Source organism: Erigeron canadensis, chromosome 2 (assembly GCF_010389155.1).
Source record: "Erigeron canadensis isolate Cc75 chromosome 2, C_canadensis_v1, whole genome shotgun sequence".
Taxonomy (NCBI): domain Eukaryota; kingdom Viridiplantae; phylum Streptophyta; class Magnoliopsida; order Asterales; family Asteraceae; genus Erigeron; species Erigeron canadensis.
This window is the reverse complement of record NC_057762.1, coordinates 11,333,140-11,352,110: the sequence shown is the minus strand read 5'-3', so window position 1 is coordinate 11,352,110 and position 18,971 is coordinate 11,333,140. Positions and strand designations below refer to the sequence as shown.

At 33.6% G+C, this 18,971-nt stretch overlaps 1 protein-coding gene and 1 long non-coding RNA gene across 7 annotated transcripts; one reads left to right on the top strand and one right to left on the bottom strand.

Moving 5' to 3' along the window:
- Window positions 1-1,158: 1,158 nt before the first annotated feature.
- On the bottom strand, window positions 1,159-9,658 carry LOC122587244. Of its 6 annotated transcripts, none has more exons than XM_043759357.1 (9): window positions 9,514-9,649; window positions 9,251-9,359; window positions 8,852-8,937; window positions 6,149-6,408; window positions 5,128-5,977; window positions 4,449-4,670; window positions 4,232-4,356; window positions 2,855-3,059; window positions 1,159-1,408 (listed from the first exon to the last, which is right to left on the bottom strand). In XM_043759357.1, exons 2-8 carry the CDS (start codon window positions 9,335-9,337, stop codon window positions 2,965-2,967), a joined length of 1,725 nt encoding a protein of 574 aa, XP_043615292.1. In that variant the 5' UTR covers window positions 9,338-9,359; window positions 9,514-9,649; the 3' UTR covers window positions 1,159-1,408; window positions 2,855-2,964. The 6 variants fall into 6 exon arrangements, with proteins under 6 accessions (XP_043615292.1, XP_043615291.1, XP_043615290.1 ...); XM_043759356.1 differs by having other exon boundaries at window positions 5,128-6,093; window positions 6,265-6,408; XM_043759355.1 differs by having other exon boundaries at window positions 5,128-6,129; window positions 6,301-6,408.
- A 7,469-nt stretch (window positions 9,659-17,127) lies between these two features.
- Window positions 17,128-18,096, top strand: LOC122590266. The gene is made up of 3 exons (XR_006322431.1): window positions 17,128-17,140; window positions 17,553-17,705; window positions 17,874-18,096. It is a non-coding gene; the product is annotated as an uncharacterized LOC122590266 (long non-coding RNA).
- The last annotated feature ends 875 nt before the right edge of the window (window positions 18,097-18,971 follow it).

The following is an 18,971-nucleotide window of genomic DNA, read 5'->3' as shown; positions in this document are numbered from 1 at the left end:
AGCCTTTCCTTCCTTACTTTTCTAGCCTTATACTCTAAGGTTGAAAGTCTTTCCTTCCTTACTTGTCTAACCTTCCAAGGTAGAAAGTCTTTCCTTCCTTACTTGTATAGCCTTGGAAGCCTTTCCTTCCTTACTTGTCTAGCCTTCCAAGGTAGGAAGTCTTTCCTTCCTTACTTGTCTAGCCTTCCATGGTAGGAAGCCCTTCCTTCCTTACCTGTCTAGCCTTCCCAAGACTTCTTTGTCTTTATGTATTCTTTTTCTTTATCTTAACATTTCCAAGGTTTTTCATAAATAAATATACATTTATTTGTATATATTTATTTATTTTTATTATATCCGAAATATAAAAATTTGGTTAGCTTAGTTTGAGTGTAGGTGTAAATTGGACCACACCTCATTAGTAGGTAATAAGTCTTAATTTTTTTTTACTTTGTAATGTTACCATTTTTTATTACTTGCTATTACAGGATTTATTATTTGATATGTTATAGTATTTACCTGTGTATGTTACCGGCTTATGTTATTGGTGGAGTGGTGGTGGTTCAAGTAGAAAAGGATAAAGCTTTGATGGTTTATGAAGAATAAAAGTAATGGCGGTGGGTGTTGTTTTATGGACCTGTGGGCTGTGGTTGCAAACTTTGATGAAAAATGAGATGGTAGCCATCAAAAGGAAAAGTAAGTTGTCAAAATCTTTAATTGGATAAAGAGTTACTGGAGCTGACCAAGCCAACTAAGCTGCTAGTCTGCTACTGTAGTAGTTTAATTTTAGATTGTTATATATATAAATATATATAATGACTTTTAAGAATGTAATTAGTTTGGTAAAAGCATATTGCTTTTTCAATACGTATAACACTAATCACTTACTCTTTGCAACAGATTGTTCAGTTATATTTTTCTTAATCTTAATATCTTTTTGCCCCCTGATATAATGTTAAACATTGTGTAAATCTAATCAGTTTACCAAAACATAATTAAACTACTCATCAAATAAAAGAGGGAAACTTGAACCTGTCAAACCATCCTATTCTATCATTAATCTGTAAACAAGAATTCGTTGTTTCAAGAAACAGAAGAATGTTTCACAAGGAGAAGCGATCTTGGAAATGACAAAGATAAAACTCACCGTTGCAAATAAAACAGCAATAAAACAGCCGATGAGTATAAAAAAACTTTCTAAAATTAGATATTCACATTCTGATTACACAAGATATGGCTAAATAGTGAAATATCTCATTAGGAGGCTAAATATCTAGTGAGTCGCTTACTTATTATACTGCCTGACAATCTAACCAAAAAGGACACATTCTCAACAGTAGGTTGTGATAGAAATTGTATTCATCCAAAAAATGATACTGCTTCATCGAAGTTGGTGAATTTCAGCTTCCATATCGAGGCCATGATTTACCTGAAAGACATTTCATGATTTAGAGAGAAAATAGTTACTTGACCCGTCTTTAATGAGAGGGAAAAAACACCAGAGTCACTCACAAAACAGTTTAGTAGTAGATAGAGAACCGATGGAAAAAAGGCGAAAAAGAAAACGACACTGAGTGACCAAATCTCGGGTTGAACTGTTAATTTTTCTGAGAAGCACATATGTTTTTTATATAAGAAGACATATACAATCAAAAGAGTCTAGCAGGTTTTATGCAACCTAAAATCACGTCAAAAGGGTTGAATGAAAGAAAAGAGAACCAATCCAAATCGCTGTATTTTCGGTGGTATACCTAGGTCCTCTTCTAGAATTTCGGTCCCGATATTTTCGATCAGATTTCCACCGAAATCAGTTCAAATTTCGGTCCAAATTTGGGTGGTATTTTGGTTTTTTAGGTTTTTAATTTTTTTTTTTTTCAACTTCTTTTTTTGCCCAAGCTTAAACACAACACAATACACATTAATTTTTGCAAGTATTAACACTAATCAATTATTGACACTTTTAAGCTTGACTTTTAATATTTCGATTAAATATGTAGTAATTATTATATACATAGATATTGCATAATATTAAAATTACCGATATACCACCGAAATCCCACGAAAATCGATACTTTAAATTTGGCTCCTTGACGGAAATTTGATTTTGGACCGATATAACTACATAGAGTACCAGTAACTATGTACTTTTAAATCTACTTGCCATATTTAACACATTAATTACTTATAATCTCTTATTTACATGAAATAAAATGGACAAACCAGTGTTAGTCGGCTCCCGATTTGAAAAAAAAAAAGGGGGTAAATAAGTAAGAACCTCCAGTCCCATGTACGGTTCTTGGTATCTAGAGCACACACCGCATAAAACTGATGCCCTGTGATGCACCTCCAAACAAGTAGGCCTACCCGCTTCGGAAACTTCATGGGAACGGAAACGCGTATGAAATGTTTCCTTGAAGTTTCCATATATACCGAAGTGGCGAAGTGTTTCTTTGAAGTTTCCATACCGTTTTTAATTAATAACAGGATTTTGGACTTCTATTCCAAAACCGACTGCCATTTTGTGACTACACATATCCCCCAACCCCAATCAACTATATTATACAATTTGATCACTATCAGGCTTTTTCTATAACATTCAATCAGTGATCACCATCAAGCATATAATCTCTCAAGTCTCTCTCTATACAAAATAATTATATTTTTAATTTTTATTGCCGATCTGTCGTACCCGTATCTTGGAGTTTTTAGTTTTGTCGTTCCCTGTACCCGTTTCGGTGCTACATAACTCATGCCCATATCAGCCTATCCAAGTTCCAAACCTCCCTTTATGACACCATTTATTTTTCAAGAAACATGCAATATAATGAATGCTTGGATTAACTATAAGAAAAAAAAAATAACATATAGAAATAACCTGTAATTGCACAAAGGACTTTGAGGACTCCCAGAATCATTTGTTTTCACTTTTGTCAAGTTTCTTCATCAATTGTTAGTTTGTTCTAGGATCCTCTCGCCAAATCACAATTATTGTCGTTGTGTGAAACTGCCATCCACGGGTAATGCACCATCATTCCTTTTTCTTCTGAAAACTCCCCATAGATAATAATTCTCTTGGATCGCTGCCAATCAAATCAAGCCAAATCCAATCAAATCAAGCCAAATCATCTACCAATAAAACAAAAACAGGATCTACACATCCTTTCATCGACAGGCTTTATTTGAGCAATAAATGTCCCTTTTAAATATTTTATTATCATATCTTTTTAGCGACCATTAATAATTAAAATTCTATTAATGATTAGCTCTTGCCTCTGGAGACAGAGGTCAAGGGTTCGATCCTCATGCCCAGCAAGGCTAGAGGTCCTTTTCTACCTTTTGTGAAACTTGGAAGGAGCCTCTCTACCTTTGGTAGGGGTAAGGATGTCTACATCTCAACCTCCCCCATACATACACCGTCGAAGATGGTATTTGGGACCCAAAACCCGTGGAAGACGGCATTGGGAGTTTTTACTTTTTATAATAATTATAATCTTAATTTCAAATTAATCAATATATCTATATACTTGCTATAACATGAACCCTTATACATATATATTAGAATAAATTTCATAGCTTTTCATATATATGGATTTCATTAAAAGTAATTATATTTAATTAAATAACTAAATGAGGGTTATATAATAGAGAAAATAATTAATTATTAAGTGACAAACAAATCCATATAAATTACAATTCAGGCAATAAAAATTTTAACTCTAACTTGAGTACTTGACAGTCCAGAAATCACTATTAGCTATTCAATTAATTTTTCTTTTATACTTATTGTATAATAAATATAGTCAATTCGTATCCTCCACTTTTAGGAAATTATTTATTAATGCAACACATGACTTACAAACCTACTTCCATACTAAACTTAACTATCTATACTACATTAAATTTAGATAGTTACTCGAATATGCAATTGTTCTCTATTCGCAGTACATTGGTGTGGCTCCTCACAAATATACAACATTGTTTCATGTTCATTTTATAAGCCATAGTTAGAGAAGAAAATGCAATCATATTATTTTCTGTTGGCAGTAAGTTTGTTTGGCTTCTTACAATATACGATACTGTTTGGCCATAGTTATAGAATTCTGTCAAAAATACCGCATTTTCCGTAATGGATCGCTATGTGCCGAATCGCTTATATATATGCTAAAAAGAACTTTTTCCATATATTATAATGATCTATCTAGTAAAGTAATCTGCATTTCTTTTGAAGTTAAAGAAATTAAGAAAGACTCACTCCAGGATGATGGAGGCAATACTCTAGATGTGAATATCAATAGCTCTGCATTTTTTGTTGGGACGCTCATTGCGAGGTCTTCATCTATCATGTCCGTAACCAACTGTTTATAACCCAAATTATTTCTGTGATGAAGATAGTGTTAAGATAAATAAATGAAAAGGCAAATGAAAAATGAAGCAAGAAAGTAAGATGAAGCGACTCAGGGGGACATTACTTTGTGCTTCCAGGAAAAAAGAAGAGAGCAATTTGTTCATCAGAAGGAGGGAACTCCGAGAAGCTCACTGGCCAAAGTTCAGTCTTAGGTTGCATTTGTAAGCTAAGCAATTTTGGAAGTGTTCTTGCCTCCACAATGGCCTTCAAACAAGCTTTCTCTGATACTTGGCCAACTAATCCTTCAAATAGGTCATAGTCTGTTTGAACAATACTAAAATTTCCCCTGAAAGTTTGAGGTTGAGAATACAGAAAATGCATAAGATGCCATTAGTGGGGAGTTGGGACTGGGGACATCTCAGCCTGTTTACCATAATGGCTTGATCCAGGTCATATTTTATCTTTAGTAGTAGAAATGGATAAGATTTAAGAACCCGAGGTATATCTAAATGATTACAGCCTCTTTTATCACTTTATTCCTGATTTAAAAATAAATTAGTATATATTAGTAAAAAAAAGGTTAACAAAATATTCAATACATAATTATTTAAGTGATTCGCTTAAAAAGGGAGAACTGCTTAATTGGGCCCATGCTAAAAATGACTAGATCTGAGCCGAACCATTGCATCGAAGACTCATTACCCAACCAGCATAGTAGCCCATTATGCCCATTCTAATTAGCAGTACATAACTGGAGTTCATTATCAGTCAAAACTAATCCAAAATAACAAAACACATATGACCTCCATACTAGCTCCAGGACTGGTCTTGCAGGTCGAGGATTGATGTGTTGTACAATGTTTTCAATGTTGGCTGATCGGGAAGCTATAGGACTATCTCTTTCCATTTTTAGATTTTCTTCCTTCAGCTTATGGTTTGCTGTTTCAGCTTGGTCATCATTTTCCTCCATTATATTGTTCAACTCTTTTTTAATGGATGAAGAATCAGTGACCAACTTTGCAAGACCACAGTCAAATTGTTTTATATCACATTTCTGCTCGTCTGCAGAGGGAGTCGTATCCTCCTTACCCTTAAAAGTTACATCTGTACAGCTAGAATCGCACGACGAATGCTCGATTGGATCTGTGGTTCTTTGAGTTTTATGTTTCTCTTTTTCAATAGGCAGGAACATCGCATCTCTTTTCTTTTCTGCACTTCCAGTTAAAGAAAAATTCTCCAATTCAGCAGACTCTGTAAACTGCTTCTGGAAAATGCCTTTCTCCACACATGGATCGATTTGATTGGGTCCTAAAGCTAAATTTACCGGTGCTACTTTTGGTGTAGACTTTTTTGGCGAAACACACTCATAGTTAGGCTCTGCGTCCCCCTCAGGACAGCTGATCTTGTCTCCCGCTGTTACCAGAGCAGCAATTGTCCTTTCATTTATTTGTTTTCTTTTAGGGGAAGTCATTTTTCCATAAAGTGAACTTTTGCCACTCTCTTCTTGGATCTGTAAATGCTCATCTTTTGGTAAAGCACTTTCGTTTACTGGATAACAGTTGTCCAACTGAGCAGACTTTGAAGCCTGATTTGGAAAAACGCACTTGGCCAACCCCAAAACCACACATCGAGTAATTTGACTGGGTCCTAGATCTGAATTCACTAATGCTTCTTCTAGTGGAGAAGGTATCAGTGAAACACCCCCATGGTTAGGTTTTGTAGCCTGCTTTGGACAGCTGACCTCTTTCCTTGCTTCCAAAGGAATATATTTCCTTTGTCTCTTTAGTCTTATTCTTTCTCTCCATTTTTGACTGGGTCCTAGATCTGAATTCACTAATGCTTCTTCTAGTGGAGAAGGTATCAGTGAAACACCCCCATGGTTAGGTTTTGTAGCCTGCTTTGGACAGCTGACCTCTTTCCTTGCTTCCAAAGAAATATATCTCCTTTGTCTCTTTAGTCTTATTCTTTCTCTCCATTTTTGTTTCTTGGTAAAAATAACCGTATATGGACCTGCGGGTTTGCAATTTTCGCAAAACCAAATGACAATCCCATTTAATACCTTTGGTATTACATCCAGGCAGTACCTGAGAAAGGAAAAGACAGAAGGCAAAATGTTAAACCACACCCCTAAAAAACTGTAATATCTCATGGGCTTCTAAAGGTTAGATATTTGGCCTCCAAAAAACCTCTAAATTGAGTTGCAAATGAGATCATATGGACCAATAGACTCTTGCAGAAAGAAATAACAATTCAAATTCCCTATATGGCAGAACATGAATATGGCAATGAGAACGCAGCAGCTTTCATGCACAGGGACATATTTTTCTAACTTCTCTAACTCTCTTTGTTTCAAAAATTGTCTGTGGTTTGGTGATCCAATCCAGTTCTACCAGTCAGCATCAACACTATGCTATAAGTCATTCCAAAGGTTAAATTGCTTCATCATAAGTATTCTGAGTGTTCAAACCAATTATGAGTGACTAAGCCTTGGTGCTAATCTTAAAGGGTCCAAGAATCTTTAAGATGCTAACAGTGTTTTGCTCTTGATTATATGTAATTGACAAGTTGATTTAGATATGTCAATTGTAACACAAGTGCACACCACTAAGACTCGTGAAATTGTGTTTCAAGTAAATTATGTTGTGTGAGCATGGAATTTGTCCATTGCCATGTAACTAAGTTACCATTTAGCTTCTCAGTTTCCATATTATTATCATTAGATTATAACCTTTTACCTGCGTAAAACCTCATGCCAAAACAACTGTTGAATTATGTGTTCCACCCCTTTTCCCTGAATCACTTACATTTTGCAACCCTATTAGCAGTGTTGTAAAACTCGGCCACCCAGATTTGACTAATGGCTCCGCGGTCAACAAAATCAGAGTTGGGTCAACATATGTCAAACTCGGCCAACTTGGGTTAAACTCAGATGACTCAGTTCGATGATGGTACTTTTTTAAAAATAAACTTCTAATAAAACCCTATATTGGTTTAAGTTTATGTTTTCAAACAATTAAAGTAGGGATTATGGCACCTGAGTGTAACCACCTATTCCCAAATGGTTATGTAATGTAACCACCTAATAGAGTGGCTATGTAATGGAAGATCCTTCCATATTTGGGTTATGCCATGTAACGCGTTACCTGTTGTAAAGGTAACCGGTTACCCTAACAGTTGACCCTCGTTGACTTGGACACGTAGCGGCTGACTGATGAGTTTTCACTTGCGAATTGACTCAGTTATTATCATTAGCTTGATCAGAACCAGGCCCTGCAGCCATAGACGATGGTTTGGCCACACCACCAGTAGCCTCCTGGTGGTCGACCGGTGACTGAACAGTAGCAGTGGTCGAATGTGGTGGGAAAGAAAACAAAGGCCGATTAGGGTTTATATGTGAAGCGACTGCCTCTTTTTTCCCATGATCAGACTTCCGCCCAGAATTAGTCGAGTGAGCCCCCAGTTCATCATTAGCCACTGCCATGGCCACCCCCTCATGGTGGCCGGCAGCCCCTCCAGTAGCAGCGGTCAGTGGCGGCTGATCGGTGGTAAGCGGCGACAGAATTGGATCTTGATTGATAGCCGCCGATTTTAATGAAGAAATCGATTCAGTGGGTTTCGATTGGAATGAATCAGCAACAAACGAAGAAGAAGAAGATCGAAGGTGATAATTTGATCGATTAACAGAAGAGGTAGTCGAATTTTATCTCTATCTTTTTCGATTTATTCCCTACTTTTCCACGATCTTTTGGTGACTTTCTTGGCATGGTTAGGATCGGATTATGATAAGGAACATGAATTGGGAAACAGATTAATGATTTCAATTGTGTTTTGGCTTATAATTGAAGATTTACGATCGATTTTGCCTAGGGAAAAAAATCTCAATTTGCAAGGTATTACGTAAACCAATGCTGTTTTTTAGATAATAAATCAAAATTGAAAGGTATATTTGTGATACATTCTTAACCGGTCACAAAAACTGGTGTTAGCCGGTGCGTTACATGGCATAACCCAAATATGGAAGGATCTTCCATTACATAGCCACTCTATTAGGTGATTACATTACATAACCATTTGGAAATAGGTGGTTACACTCACGTGTCATAATCCCATTAAAGTATTATGTTAATGTTTCTAAGCAATTATGTTTAAGCAAGTATCTTAGTCTATTTCTAAATTTTTTTATTAATTATATTTTCAAAAAATATTATTTTTATTTATAAGATCCTAAATAAATAAAACCACTAATAATGATAAGAGTCAAGACTCGACTACTAAGAAGACAAAATTCAATCTCTCAATTGTCTAAACACTCTTGCTGGAGGTCTCTCTAGAAGCCATCTCTCTACACTCGGATAAATGTATAACCGTCAATATCTCACCTCCCCAATACCTTGCGTTTGCGGGATTGGGTATAGTTGTAATTTATTAAGGTAGAACTCGAAAGTTGTGAGCATTTACTCACACAATTAATATCACATGAAATTAGAAGGAATTATATATATAAAAAATGACAACAATGGTGCATACCTGTGTACGGCAAATTCGAGACACTTAACACAGTAAACAAATGCATTGTTGAATCCTTCATCACCACATGTCCTACATACCAAACCCTATCAAAGTAGAAAAAAAGAAATAACCAATCATATCATAATTCAATTATAGATATACCAGAGCTAATTGCGGGTTACAGCGATACCTAGTATATTTACTCCAAAACTCATCTATGATTTTCAAAACTAAAGCTTACCCATTTTCTGAGAAACTGTAATATCAAAAATTAAAAGTTTCCTTCTTTTTATTATTATTGCTAGAATTAACAAGAAACTTATTATATGTTTATTAATTATTATTATTATTATACATAATTAAATATAATAAATCTATATCTATATTATAAATAAAAATTTAAAAAAAAAAAAATACCTCAGGCCGGAGGGAATGATCACGGGGTAGTTTAGGTGCCGCTCTGCGTGCCTTAGATTTACGAGCAGACCGTTTCGTGCGAGTCATTTCTTTTCAAACAAATCTGTAACTAATTAAGAGTAATTCTAGGTTTATAACTATCTAAATTCAGATATAATAATAACAATAAAAATAATAAGCGATAAATGAATTTAAAAAAAAAAAAAGAAATAAAAAGAAAGAGGAAATCCAATGAGAGAAGATTAAAGTAGAGATAGATAAACCTTCATGAAGATGATGAATTCAAGATCAATCAGTTTTCTTGGTTCTAAACCGATAAAAGATAGTGCTGCACACAACACGACAATATAAAGGGTTTTTTTCTTTGAGATTTTATTAAAACCATTTGTTGATGAACTTCGAAAGGCGCGATCTTTATGATTTTGACCACAAAACAATAAAATTAATTTAAATAAAAGGAAATTCATACCTGCAGTCACTGCCCAATATTCGTCCTATTAACTTATATATATATACTAGTGCTTAGACCCCGTGCGATGTACGGACAACCCTAAATAATTTTTCTTAAACTTTATTTTAAAATTGTATCAATGAATAAATATAACTGAGTTGGACATAATAAAAATATTCTTATGAGTTGATTAATTTAAAGAAGAAGAATGCTAGATATACCTTGGGATTTATTAATGATACACGAGGGCTTAAAACGCGTACATTGCACGCCGAAGAGAAATTGTAAAATGGATTGTCCATAGTAGGCGCATATAAGAAGGATTATGTTGGTTACCTGGATGTGATAGGTGTTATGAATTTTCCCCTACTTTGATATATAGACCCATGTAGATGCGTTATAACCTTAAATAATTTATTTAACACCAGTTCAAGCATGCATTTAGCGAATTAAATGTACTCCTATTACAACTAATGACCATTTTAAAAAAAATTAATGACTTAAAATGCATAGAAAAGTTTTATTTAGCACTAAAATAAACCAAATATACCTCATAATTTTCATCACAAATTTGATAGGTTGTTCATTGTATAAGATTTGAAATTTGTTGATCATTCATTTTAACTCCAATAGCACCAGTGGCATCTACAATCCTAACTTGCACATTAAACCTACCAAAAAAAACAGAGATACAATTTTACCACACAACTTAATGATTATAGAGTTTTAATTTGAAATATAAATATATATATATAGGATTGACGAGAACTCCTTCCTTGTTACATGAACAACAAATCCACATTTTGTTGTCCCTTAAAGCATCAATAATGTCGACTGCATCCGTGTAGAGATCGGTCAACTTAACTTCTTGAGAACAGTTCACACATTCCATTGAATACCATAACTGGTCGGTTGGAATAAAACTGATTGTTGCAACAACAACCACTTTATCAAACTGTCAAAATGAAAATGTTTATACATTAGAATGTTAAAAAGCTAGTTATAAATTCGAAAGAAAGTTATGTTAAAAAGTAATCTAATCAAAAAAGAATTTTCACAAACAATGAATACTTACATGTTCGTCCATCAGGATCATCTCAATACTATCTATGTTATTAACATCTCCATATAGAGGTTGCTTTCATAGCCGCAAATTCTAACCGTTATCGTACATGGCTTATTATTTGGACGCAAATTTCTAATTGAAACATGGTTTAGTGAAGCCATGCTAAAATTGATCTGTTATGTGTTTACGTTTTGAAATGCCTTAAAACTGAATGAAAGTGGCCTTATATAGACATAGACATGCAAGGAAGTAACCGCCACAAGCAATACATGAACGGTTACATATTCAAATTTTCGAAAATTTGCACTTCTTGAAAGCATAACTAATCCGTTTTCGAAAATTTGAACTTCTTATAAAAGTAACTAATCCGTAGACCTTCCAAGGAGCAATATTGTAATAATTTTTGGGCTTTCTTGCATTTTTAAGCATGCCACATAGGCAATAACTAACAAATTTTGAAGTGAGATTTATATAATGTAGGATATATATATATATATGGAAAATCAAATAAGAACAGTTTTAAAATAAGAACGGTGAGAACACCTTAAAAACATCATTTTGATGCATTAAAAGTCTATAAAACTGACATAGTGCATAACTAATTATTATTATTTAAGTGTTTAACAACACATTGATTCATCAAAATTGAAAAAATCACCTTTTTTGTTGGATGCATCATTTTGATGATTATTTCGATTTTGACGGATGAATGTGTTGTTAAACACTTAAATAAAGATAATTAGTTCTGCACTATGTTAGTTTTATGGACTTTTAATGCATCAAAATGATGTTTTTAAGGTGTTCTCACCGTTCTTATTTTAAGAGTGTTCTCACCGGAGTGTTACCATATATATATATATATATAGAAAGTGAGTATGGGGTTGTCCCCCATCTAAGCTTAGATGGGGAACCCTTCACATTTGGTTTTTATAATCATGAAAATCATGGGGGTCATGTATTTGTTTTAAATTCAAACAAATAATAAAATATTTTTATGTGAGGGGTTCCCCATCTAAGCTTAGATGGGGAACAATCTCATACTCACTTGTCTCAACCAGATTTATTACATATAAAAATTACATTAACACGTTACCCGCGCAATGCGGCGGTGGTTGTGGCGGCAACAATGTGGTCGTGCGGACGACCTTTGGTGGTAGATGAGGCGTGGATTGGTGTAGATAATTGATGTAAAAGTAATTGATGTAAAAGGTTAATGGAGATATTTTAAAAGATAAATTATTGATAGTGTAATATAATCATTAATGTTAAAAGAGTAGTGTAGATGAAATATTTTAAGAGGTTTTAAGTGAAAATATTACATATTTTTCAACACTTTAAAAAAAAGTGTTATTTTCATTATAACGAGAGAAAGTACCCGTGCATTACGGCGGTGAGATGGTAGGGGTGGTAGGTTATAGAATGTGATAAGTCATAAAAGGTGATAGGTGTGATATCCAAATGCCTTTAGTCATACGGCCTACGCCATCGGATTTAAAAATTCGTCGAAACTATATCGAATGGGATATCTTATAAAAGAACATGAAATTTTGAGAACGCCCATATAATTTTTATAATTTATCGATGTACGGTTTTTTAGATAAAAGATTCTGAATGAATTAGAGGAAAGATTTATGGAGGAAAGAGAAAAAAATGAGTAATTGAGATTTGAGGAGAGAGATTGAAAATGAAAATTGAAAGTTGTGAATCATTGATGTACATTATCATGTGTAAATTGTTAAAATTGAAAGTTGAAACCTTATTTGCTTTATAATATAGTATAGAAGTATAGATATAGTATAGATATAGAAGTATAGATAAAATGAAAATAAAAAGGTGAAAATAAAATGAGCAGCCAAGAATAGAATAACAAAAAGTTTGGATGAGAAAGAATATTTTTGAAGTATGTTGGATTAACTTGTAAATTGGCAGTGATCTGTACACCGCCAACTTTTGACCGTACACCACCAAATATGCATTAAGGTGTTGTATAGTACAGCAATGTAAAACATGTTTGGTGGTATACGGTTAAAAGTTGGTGGTGCATATCACTACCCTACTTTGTAAATGGTTGAATGAGTTATTTGCTATATATATATATATATATATTATATATATATATCATCCTCTACTAGAGGATGAGTTCGGCTGATGTCACAAAATAGCTGCTCTCAACTAGAGGGATAGTCCACATAGGATTTTGATGTCATGGGGTGATGAAATTGCTAGGTATTTGATGGTGTTTATACTATGTGTATTCGTATATATTTTTGTATACATTTTGGGCGGGCGTTTGAATTTTGAAAGTAGAAAGAAAAGTGTATGGAGGGAGAATGGAGAGAGAAATAAGTGTCAGATCTATTTTTCTTCCACACTTTCTTTCATCTGGCCCTCTTTGTCCCATTCTCACTTTCTTTCATGTGCCCCTCTTTCTCACATTTCCCTTTCTTCTTCGGTTTTATATCTATATCTATTACCTTTTTATGTATGGAGATACCGACTGAGTTGTGTATGTGGATCAGATGCTGCTGATATGAGATACGGTTTTCATCCCGAGGTATTTTTTGTTTTTGACATATATATTTGTATTCATTTTTGGGTTTTTATATTTAATTTCATACCATCTCCTTCATCTTTGGGTTTAATCTTTTTCATAGATTTCACAGTTTTGTTTTTTGAATCATTGTTGGTTATGATGTTATTAGTGTTATTTATATGTGAATCGAGTTTCTTTTTTTTTTTTACAAAATTTTCTTTCTTTTTGTTGAATTTATGTGGCTGCACACTAAGTGTTTGTGAAAAGTTTTGTGACAGGCTGTTTGTAATAATTCATCATATATTCAAAAATTATGTTTTTTTGGGGAAATGGATTTTTAGTTGGGAAATCAAGTTGTTTTTGGTACTTACAAATTGCAGGGGTGATGTGAAATTTCTGGGTCGGGCTGAAGCCCTTGACATGGCTTCTGAGTTGGAGTTCAATATGATTAGTGTTTTTGGTTTATTTTTCATTTGAGAAAAATTGCAATTTGATTGGAACCTTTTGCTGGTTGAATTTGGTCACAATTTTGTGGTTGATTCCTTGGCGACAAATGGATCCGATTACGTTTTCTTGCTTCTTGAACACTTGCTATTTGATGATAATTGATTAGGTGTTCTAACTTTTCATATCTTTCTCATAGACCGAAACAAAGCCACTGATGATAATTGTCCCTTTTTCTTGACTATGATGATGTGTATTGATTCTAACAAACTTAAGTTTATGTGTTCCTTCGCGTGGCATTTGAGGTGTGAATGTGATTGCTGTCACATGACAACTTTCTTTGATGCAGCCATGTTGAATATTACTCTTACTTGAGCATGTTTGAGCCGAATAAATATATGATGAATTATACGGTCCCATAGAAACATTGGGTTCATTAGCTCAAAGTTGGCTGTAAACCTAAATTATTTGTAAGTGAGTTCCTCTCTTAGTTCATTAGCTCAAAAGTTGAAGGATGAACTATAGAACTGGATGGATGAACTTGATGGTCGGCAAGTAACAGACCACAATCAGTGGAGTTCTTGGGGTTTTTGTCGAATTAAATAGCAAGGAAGAAAAGGGTGCAGGTTCTCAAAGAGGTAATAATGTCCATGTTTAAGTTTTTGTTTTCTGCTTTGGCTATTAAATCTTTAGACGACCTTGAAATCTTTTGAAAAGCAGCTCAATTTTTCAAAATTTCAAGATTTGAATTTATTCAATTTAATCAAATATCTTTATCTTCTTAACACATATTAAATCCTTTCATCAATCTTTGAATGTTTGCTGGCAGTGATTGTCACAGATGCAAAACTGCCAAGAATACGGTGACAAAACAAGGACTATGAGAATTATTGACGGAAACCCATTAAACAAGATTTGTATCATGGATTTATTTTTGAGTATTGTATTTTGAGTTTTTACTTGTATATATTTAATATAAATGCATTATACGGATGAAGTAATGTACTTTTCACATGATTTGTTTCGTGTAGGTGCTGGTGCAGTGGAAATCATCATAGGCCATGCCAAGGTTTCAATCAGTTTTGTAGAAAAGAAAAAGATCTCTGAGGTAATTAGTACTCTTCATTTATCTTTTAGTTTCCAATCTTCATTTAATCTTCATTGGTACTTAGTCATGTTCATTGGTAGGATTAAAGGAAAGCACTCATGTCATATATATGTTTTTCTAATATGTTTTTTTGATAATTTTCATCATGTACAAAATGGGTCACTTTCTATGTCAGCATTGCTATTAGTTTGTTAATGAAATCAGATGTAAGTATTTACATGAATAAATTAGTTTTGTGGATCTGTCCTATTACAGTTGTTGGAAATCATTTGGTTGTATAGGAGTGGAAGAAAGCTTCATGAGTTATTTATTTCATAATGGTCTATTATTTATGGGATGACAAACCTTTACAACTTTGCAACAAAATGATCAAGAAGAGGGAAATTATCATGTTTGAGTACTTCAAAAGAAAGCATAGAAATTAATTATTTCACCATATATATATATATATAAAGTGGCAATATTGAACAATTTTTCTATAATAAGCCGGTGTTCCACAAAGATATGACAAAAGGTACAACAACCCTGCTAATTAACTAATACCCATTGACCCCGGATGAATATGATGGGCGGTGTGAAGTTGTCAATTTGCAAGTAAGTGACCACTTATCAATTTCATTGTTGTATACTATATTTTTTTTTAGGTTTTGAACAATTGCCTTCATAAGCAATTAAACTGTTGATGCTTCTCTTAAAAAAAAGCTGCCATTTAAGGTTAGTAAAAGCTATATTCTTCAAGAAATGGGTGTAATGATATTTTTGATGGAATTAGGTTTTATAGTTCAAGTTTCACTTTATTTTTGATGAAAATGGGTTTTATAGTGCAGGTTTGACTTTGGCAAGTATTTTTGATGAAAATGGATTTTTGCAAAAGGTATTTCCAAACCAACCATTCTCCTTTCATTAACCTTTATGGGTATTAATTTGGTTGTTCTAATTTTGGTTAACCTAATTTTGTTTAACAATAATTTGTTTATACTTTTTTCCATTTGGTAACAAGACTAGAGGAGGAGTTGTGCTGATGTAACGAAAACATGGCTGTCAAATAGATAGATAGCCACGTCACTTTTTGAGGTCATTGGATGATGAAATTGGTGTGTATTTAGAGGTGTTTATACTTTGTGAAAAATTGTATTCGTATAGAAAATTGTATATACGCATAGAAAAGGTAGATAGAGGAGTTGGGCTGATGTCACAATACCGTGGCTGTCAATTAGATTGGGGGTCCATGCCAGTTTTTTATGTCATTGGATGATGAAATTGATTAGGTGTTATAATTTTGCAATATTTATATCAATTTTGTATCGTATATAATCTTGAATCCATTTTTTTTCTCGTGTTTTCTTAACCATCATCGTGTTTTTGTGTATATTTATATTTATAAATAGGGTTATGATAAAGTAGCGATTTTATGGCAGGAAAACAATGAGTTTGTTCTACACATCTTAATTCCAACATACAAAACAGGGGAAAGAATCCGAAGTCCTGATTTCGTGTGTTGGAAGTGCATATTATGTTGCACCAGAAGTTCTACTTAGATCATATACTCATATAGCCTTGAAGTTGATGTACCAGACATTGTTTCCAAAGTTAGTATATCTCATAATATATGGAGTTGTTTCAGATTCTAATTTTCCATTTCTTATCCCTTTGTTTAACACACATTATATATTTTTTTTGCTAAGAATCAGGTGTGTATGGGCAGCCTTTGCCCTCACCTTTAGCTTCTCGGGTTGTGAGTGCACTGTCGAATCTTCATTGACCACCAAAGATGCAGTGGATAAATTCCGGTCGATCTTATAAAAGGTACTTATTGTATCTTAAATTTTATTTATATTTTTGATCTCATTTATAAATAAAACGGAAGTCATGTATTGTTTTTTATATTTTTTTATCGTCATGCTTGCCTTAAGAATGCTACTTTTATACATGAGTAAAAGTTTACATTGTAGCTTCAATTTCTCACTGTCATCCTGTAGAATTATATCTACAGAGTTACCATTGTCAAGTTGGGTGGTTCGGATAATGGGTCAAATGGGTTTGGGAAATAAGTTGGGCTGACCAGAAACATCCTAACAGAAGAATCTTTTAGCTTCTTTGACTAATAGTTATTCCTCAATGAAACTTAACTTTCTTGGAATGGAAAAGAGTTTCAAGCTACAGCTAGGTCTGACCGATGTAACTGCAGAAACTATTATGGTCTTGTTTGATGAAACAGGGGAACAGTTGTTTAAGCGATCAGCAAGGGCGCTATTAGCATTGCACTATGTGGTCTAGTTTGCTTTGTGGTTTGTTTTCCTGACTCTATCTTTTTGTTTTTGTTTCTTTGGTTCCCATATTGGTTCATGTTCATTAGGCTGTAAAAATAGTTTAGTTAGATGGTTTTGGTAATAAAAAAATTAAGTACTCTCTTAATAAATGGGTTGCCTACAGACTATTGCACTTAAGGCCCTTAGTTTTAGTGATTAAAAGAGTCAATACCACGAAAATTGATATTCTTGCTCGAGTTAAGGTTTTTTTTTACCTTTGTGGGGTATTGTTTAGGGAGAAGGGTTTAGGGTCGTGTCTCTATATCCTAACTACAGGACGCTTTCAATTTATTATAATCCTCAATGGGCTTTTTGGAGATGAAAATAATTAAGTACTTATTGTTAGTGGAAGAGGCATATAAAGCTTAAGCATGGCTTTTTCTCCATGCAGGAAGCTTGGAATTTCAGCGGCGCATGGCCTACTTCTTGAGGTTTGTGTTGGCATAATGGGTGGGTTGGGTCATGAATCTAAACCTGTAACTTTAGTATGGGGCTATGGGCTGAAACTGGCCAGTTTATGGTTGAGCCGACCTACTTCTTGAAGGTTTGTTGATCGATATTTTAAAACCTGATATGTTTTTGTTTTACTTATCATTTATGTATAAAGATGCCATTGAATACCGTTTTTAGTCGATACATCTTTTGTAGCTAATATGTATATGCTATGTACACTGTTTTCTTTACCACCTGTTACTGTGGGTCTTTTTGCTAGCGTTGAGTGGAGAACTTTGGGAGATGAAATGGATGGTTTTGGTGAGGGGCGTTTGGCTTATGTGATGACTTTGCCGTGGACGGATGTGGCTTGACATGTTTGGTTTGGGTCGCGAGGTTGATTTTGGTGGCTTCATCTTTGTTTTTAAATACTCTCATTGTCACTAAGATCTCTTGCTGTATGTACAAAAATCTGCTATGGAATTACAATCACTTTAAGTGCCTACAGTATTGCGGTGTCTCAATTTCTAGCTAAGTATCTCTAAATTACATGAGATGTTGAAAAAAGGAATTAATTATAACTCTTGCATTTTGAATTGCTAGAACAATTACATTGTCACTCTTAAAACCACAAAGACTTTCAAAACATGGTCAGAGGAGTAAGTGTTCACAAGAATCGGTTGTGTCGAATCTAACGCTTTGAAATTGAGCTTACGGCGTCAAAATGGATATATATGTTTCAGTAAAAATAAATTTCAAAACAGAAGTTTTATACATTGGCACTTTCTAAATGTGGTAATAGTTAAGTTTTTAACAAATAGTCCGCCAATCTTTCTTGCTTATGTAAGTCGTGATAACCTATTGCATATATGTTTGGATTTGGATAAGTGTTCACATTAAGTTTGTAGGCATTACACACAAGAGAGTTGCAACGTGAAGCTAAATAAATAATACCAACATATATAGGGTCAATATAAGGATTCTAAAGTGCAACCCCACTTTGTTGAGTAATTAATTTGTTGATTTAGAAGATGATTTTGAGCCGTTATCATCCTTTATTTTTAATATATATATATATAAATAGACAAATATTGAGAACAATGATTTTTAGATAGTTGGTCTTCACTGTTTTTAGAGCATTTTATGGTGTTTATAATATTTTGATTTTTTATATATGTTTATATCTATTTAAAAATTAAAATTTAAAAGAAAGGTGTGTTGTATGAGAATGGAGATAGAAAGTTTATAAGCCTGTTAATTTCATATCTCTTCTTTATCCAAATATACATCTATATCTGTTACTTTTATGAATATTAGTTGTGTATGTCGATTAGATGTTGGACTGTTGGTGATATGAGATATGGGTTTTCATTATGAA

Coding starts and splice junctions, on each gene's coding strand:
- LOC122587244 (XM_043759353.1), bottom strand. CDS start 9,337: ATGACTCGCACGAAACGGTCTGCTCGTAAATCTAAGGCACGCAGAGCG. Junction 4,671..5,127: donor GTCCTGGAGCTAGTATGGAG/GTCATATGTGTT, acceptor TCAAACTTTCAG/GGGAAATTTTAGTATTGTTC. Junction 3,060..4,231: donor ATTGCCTCCATCATCCTGGA/GTGAGTCTTTCT, acceptor TTTGATTGGCAG/CGATCCAAGAGAATTATTAT.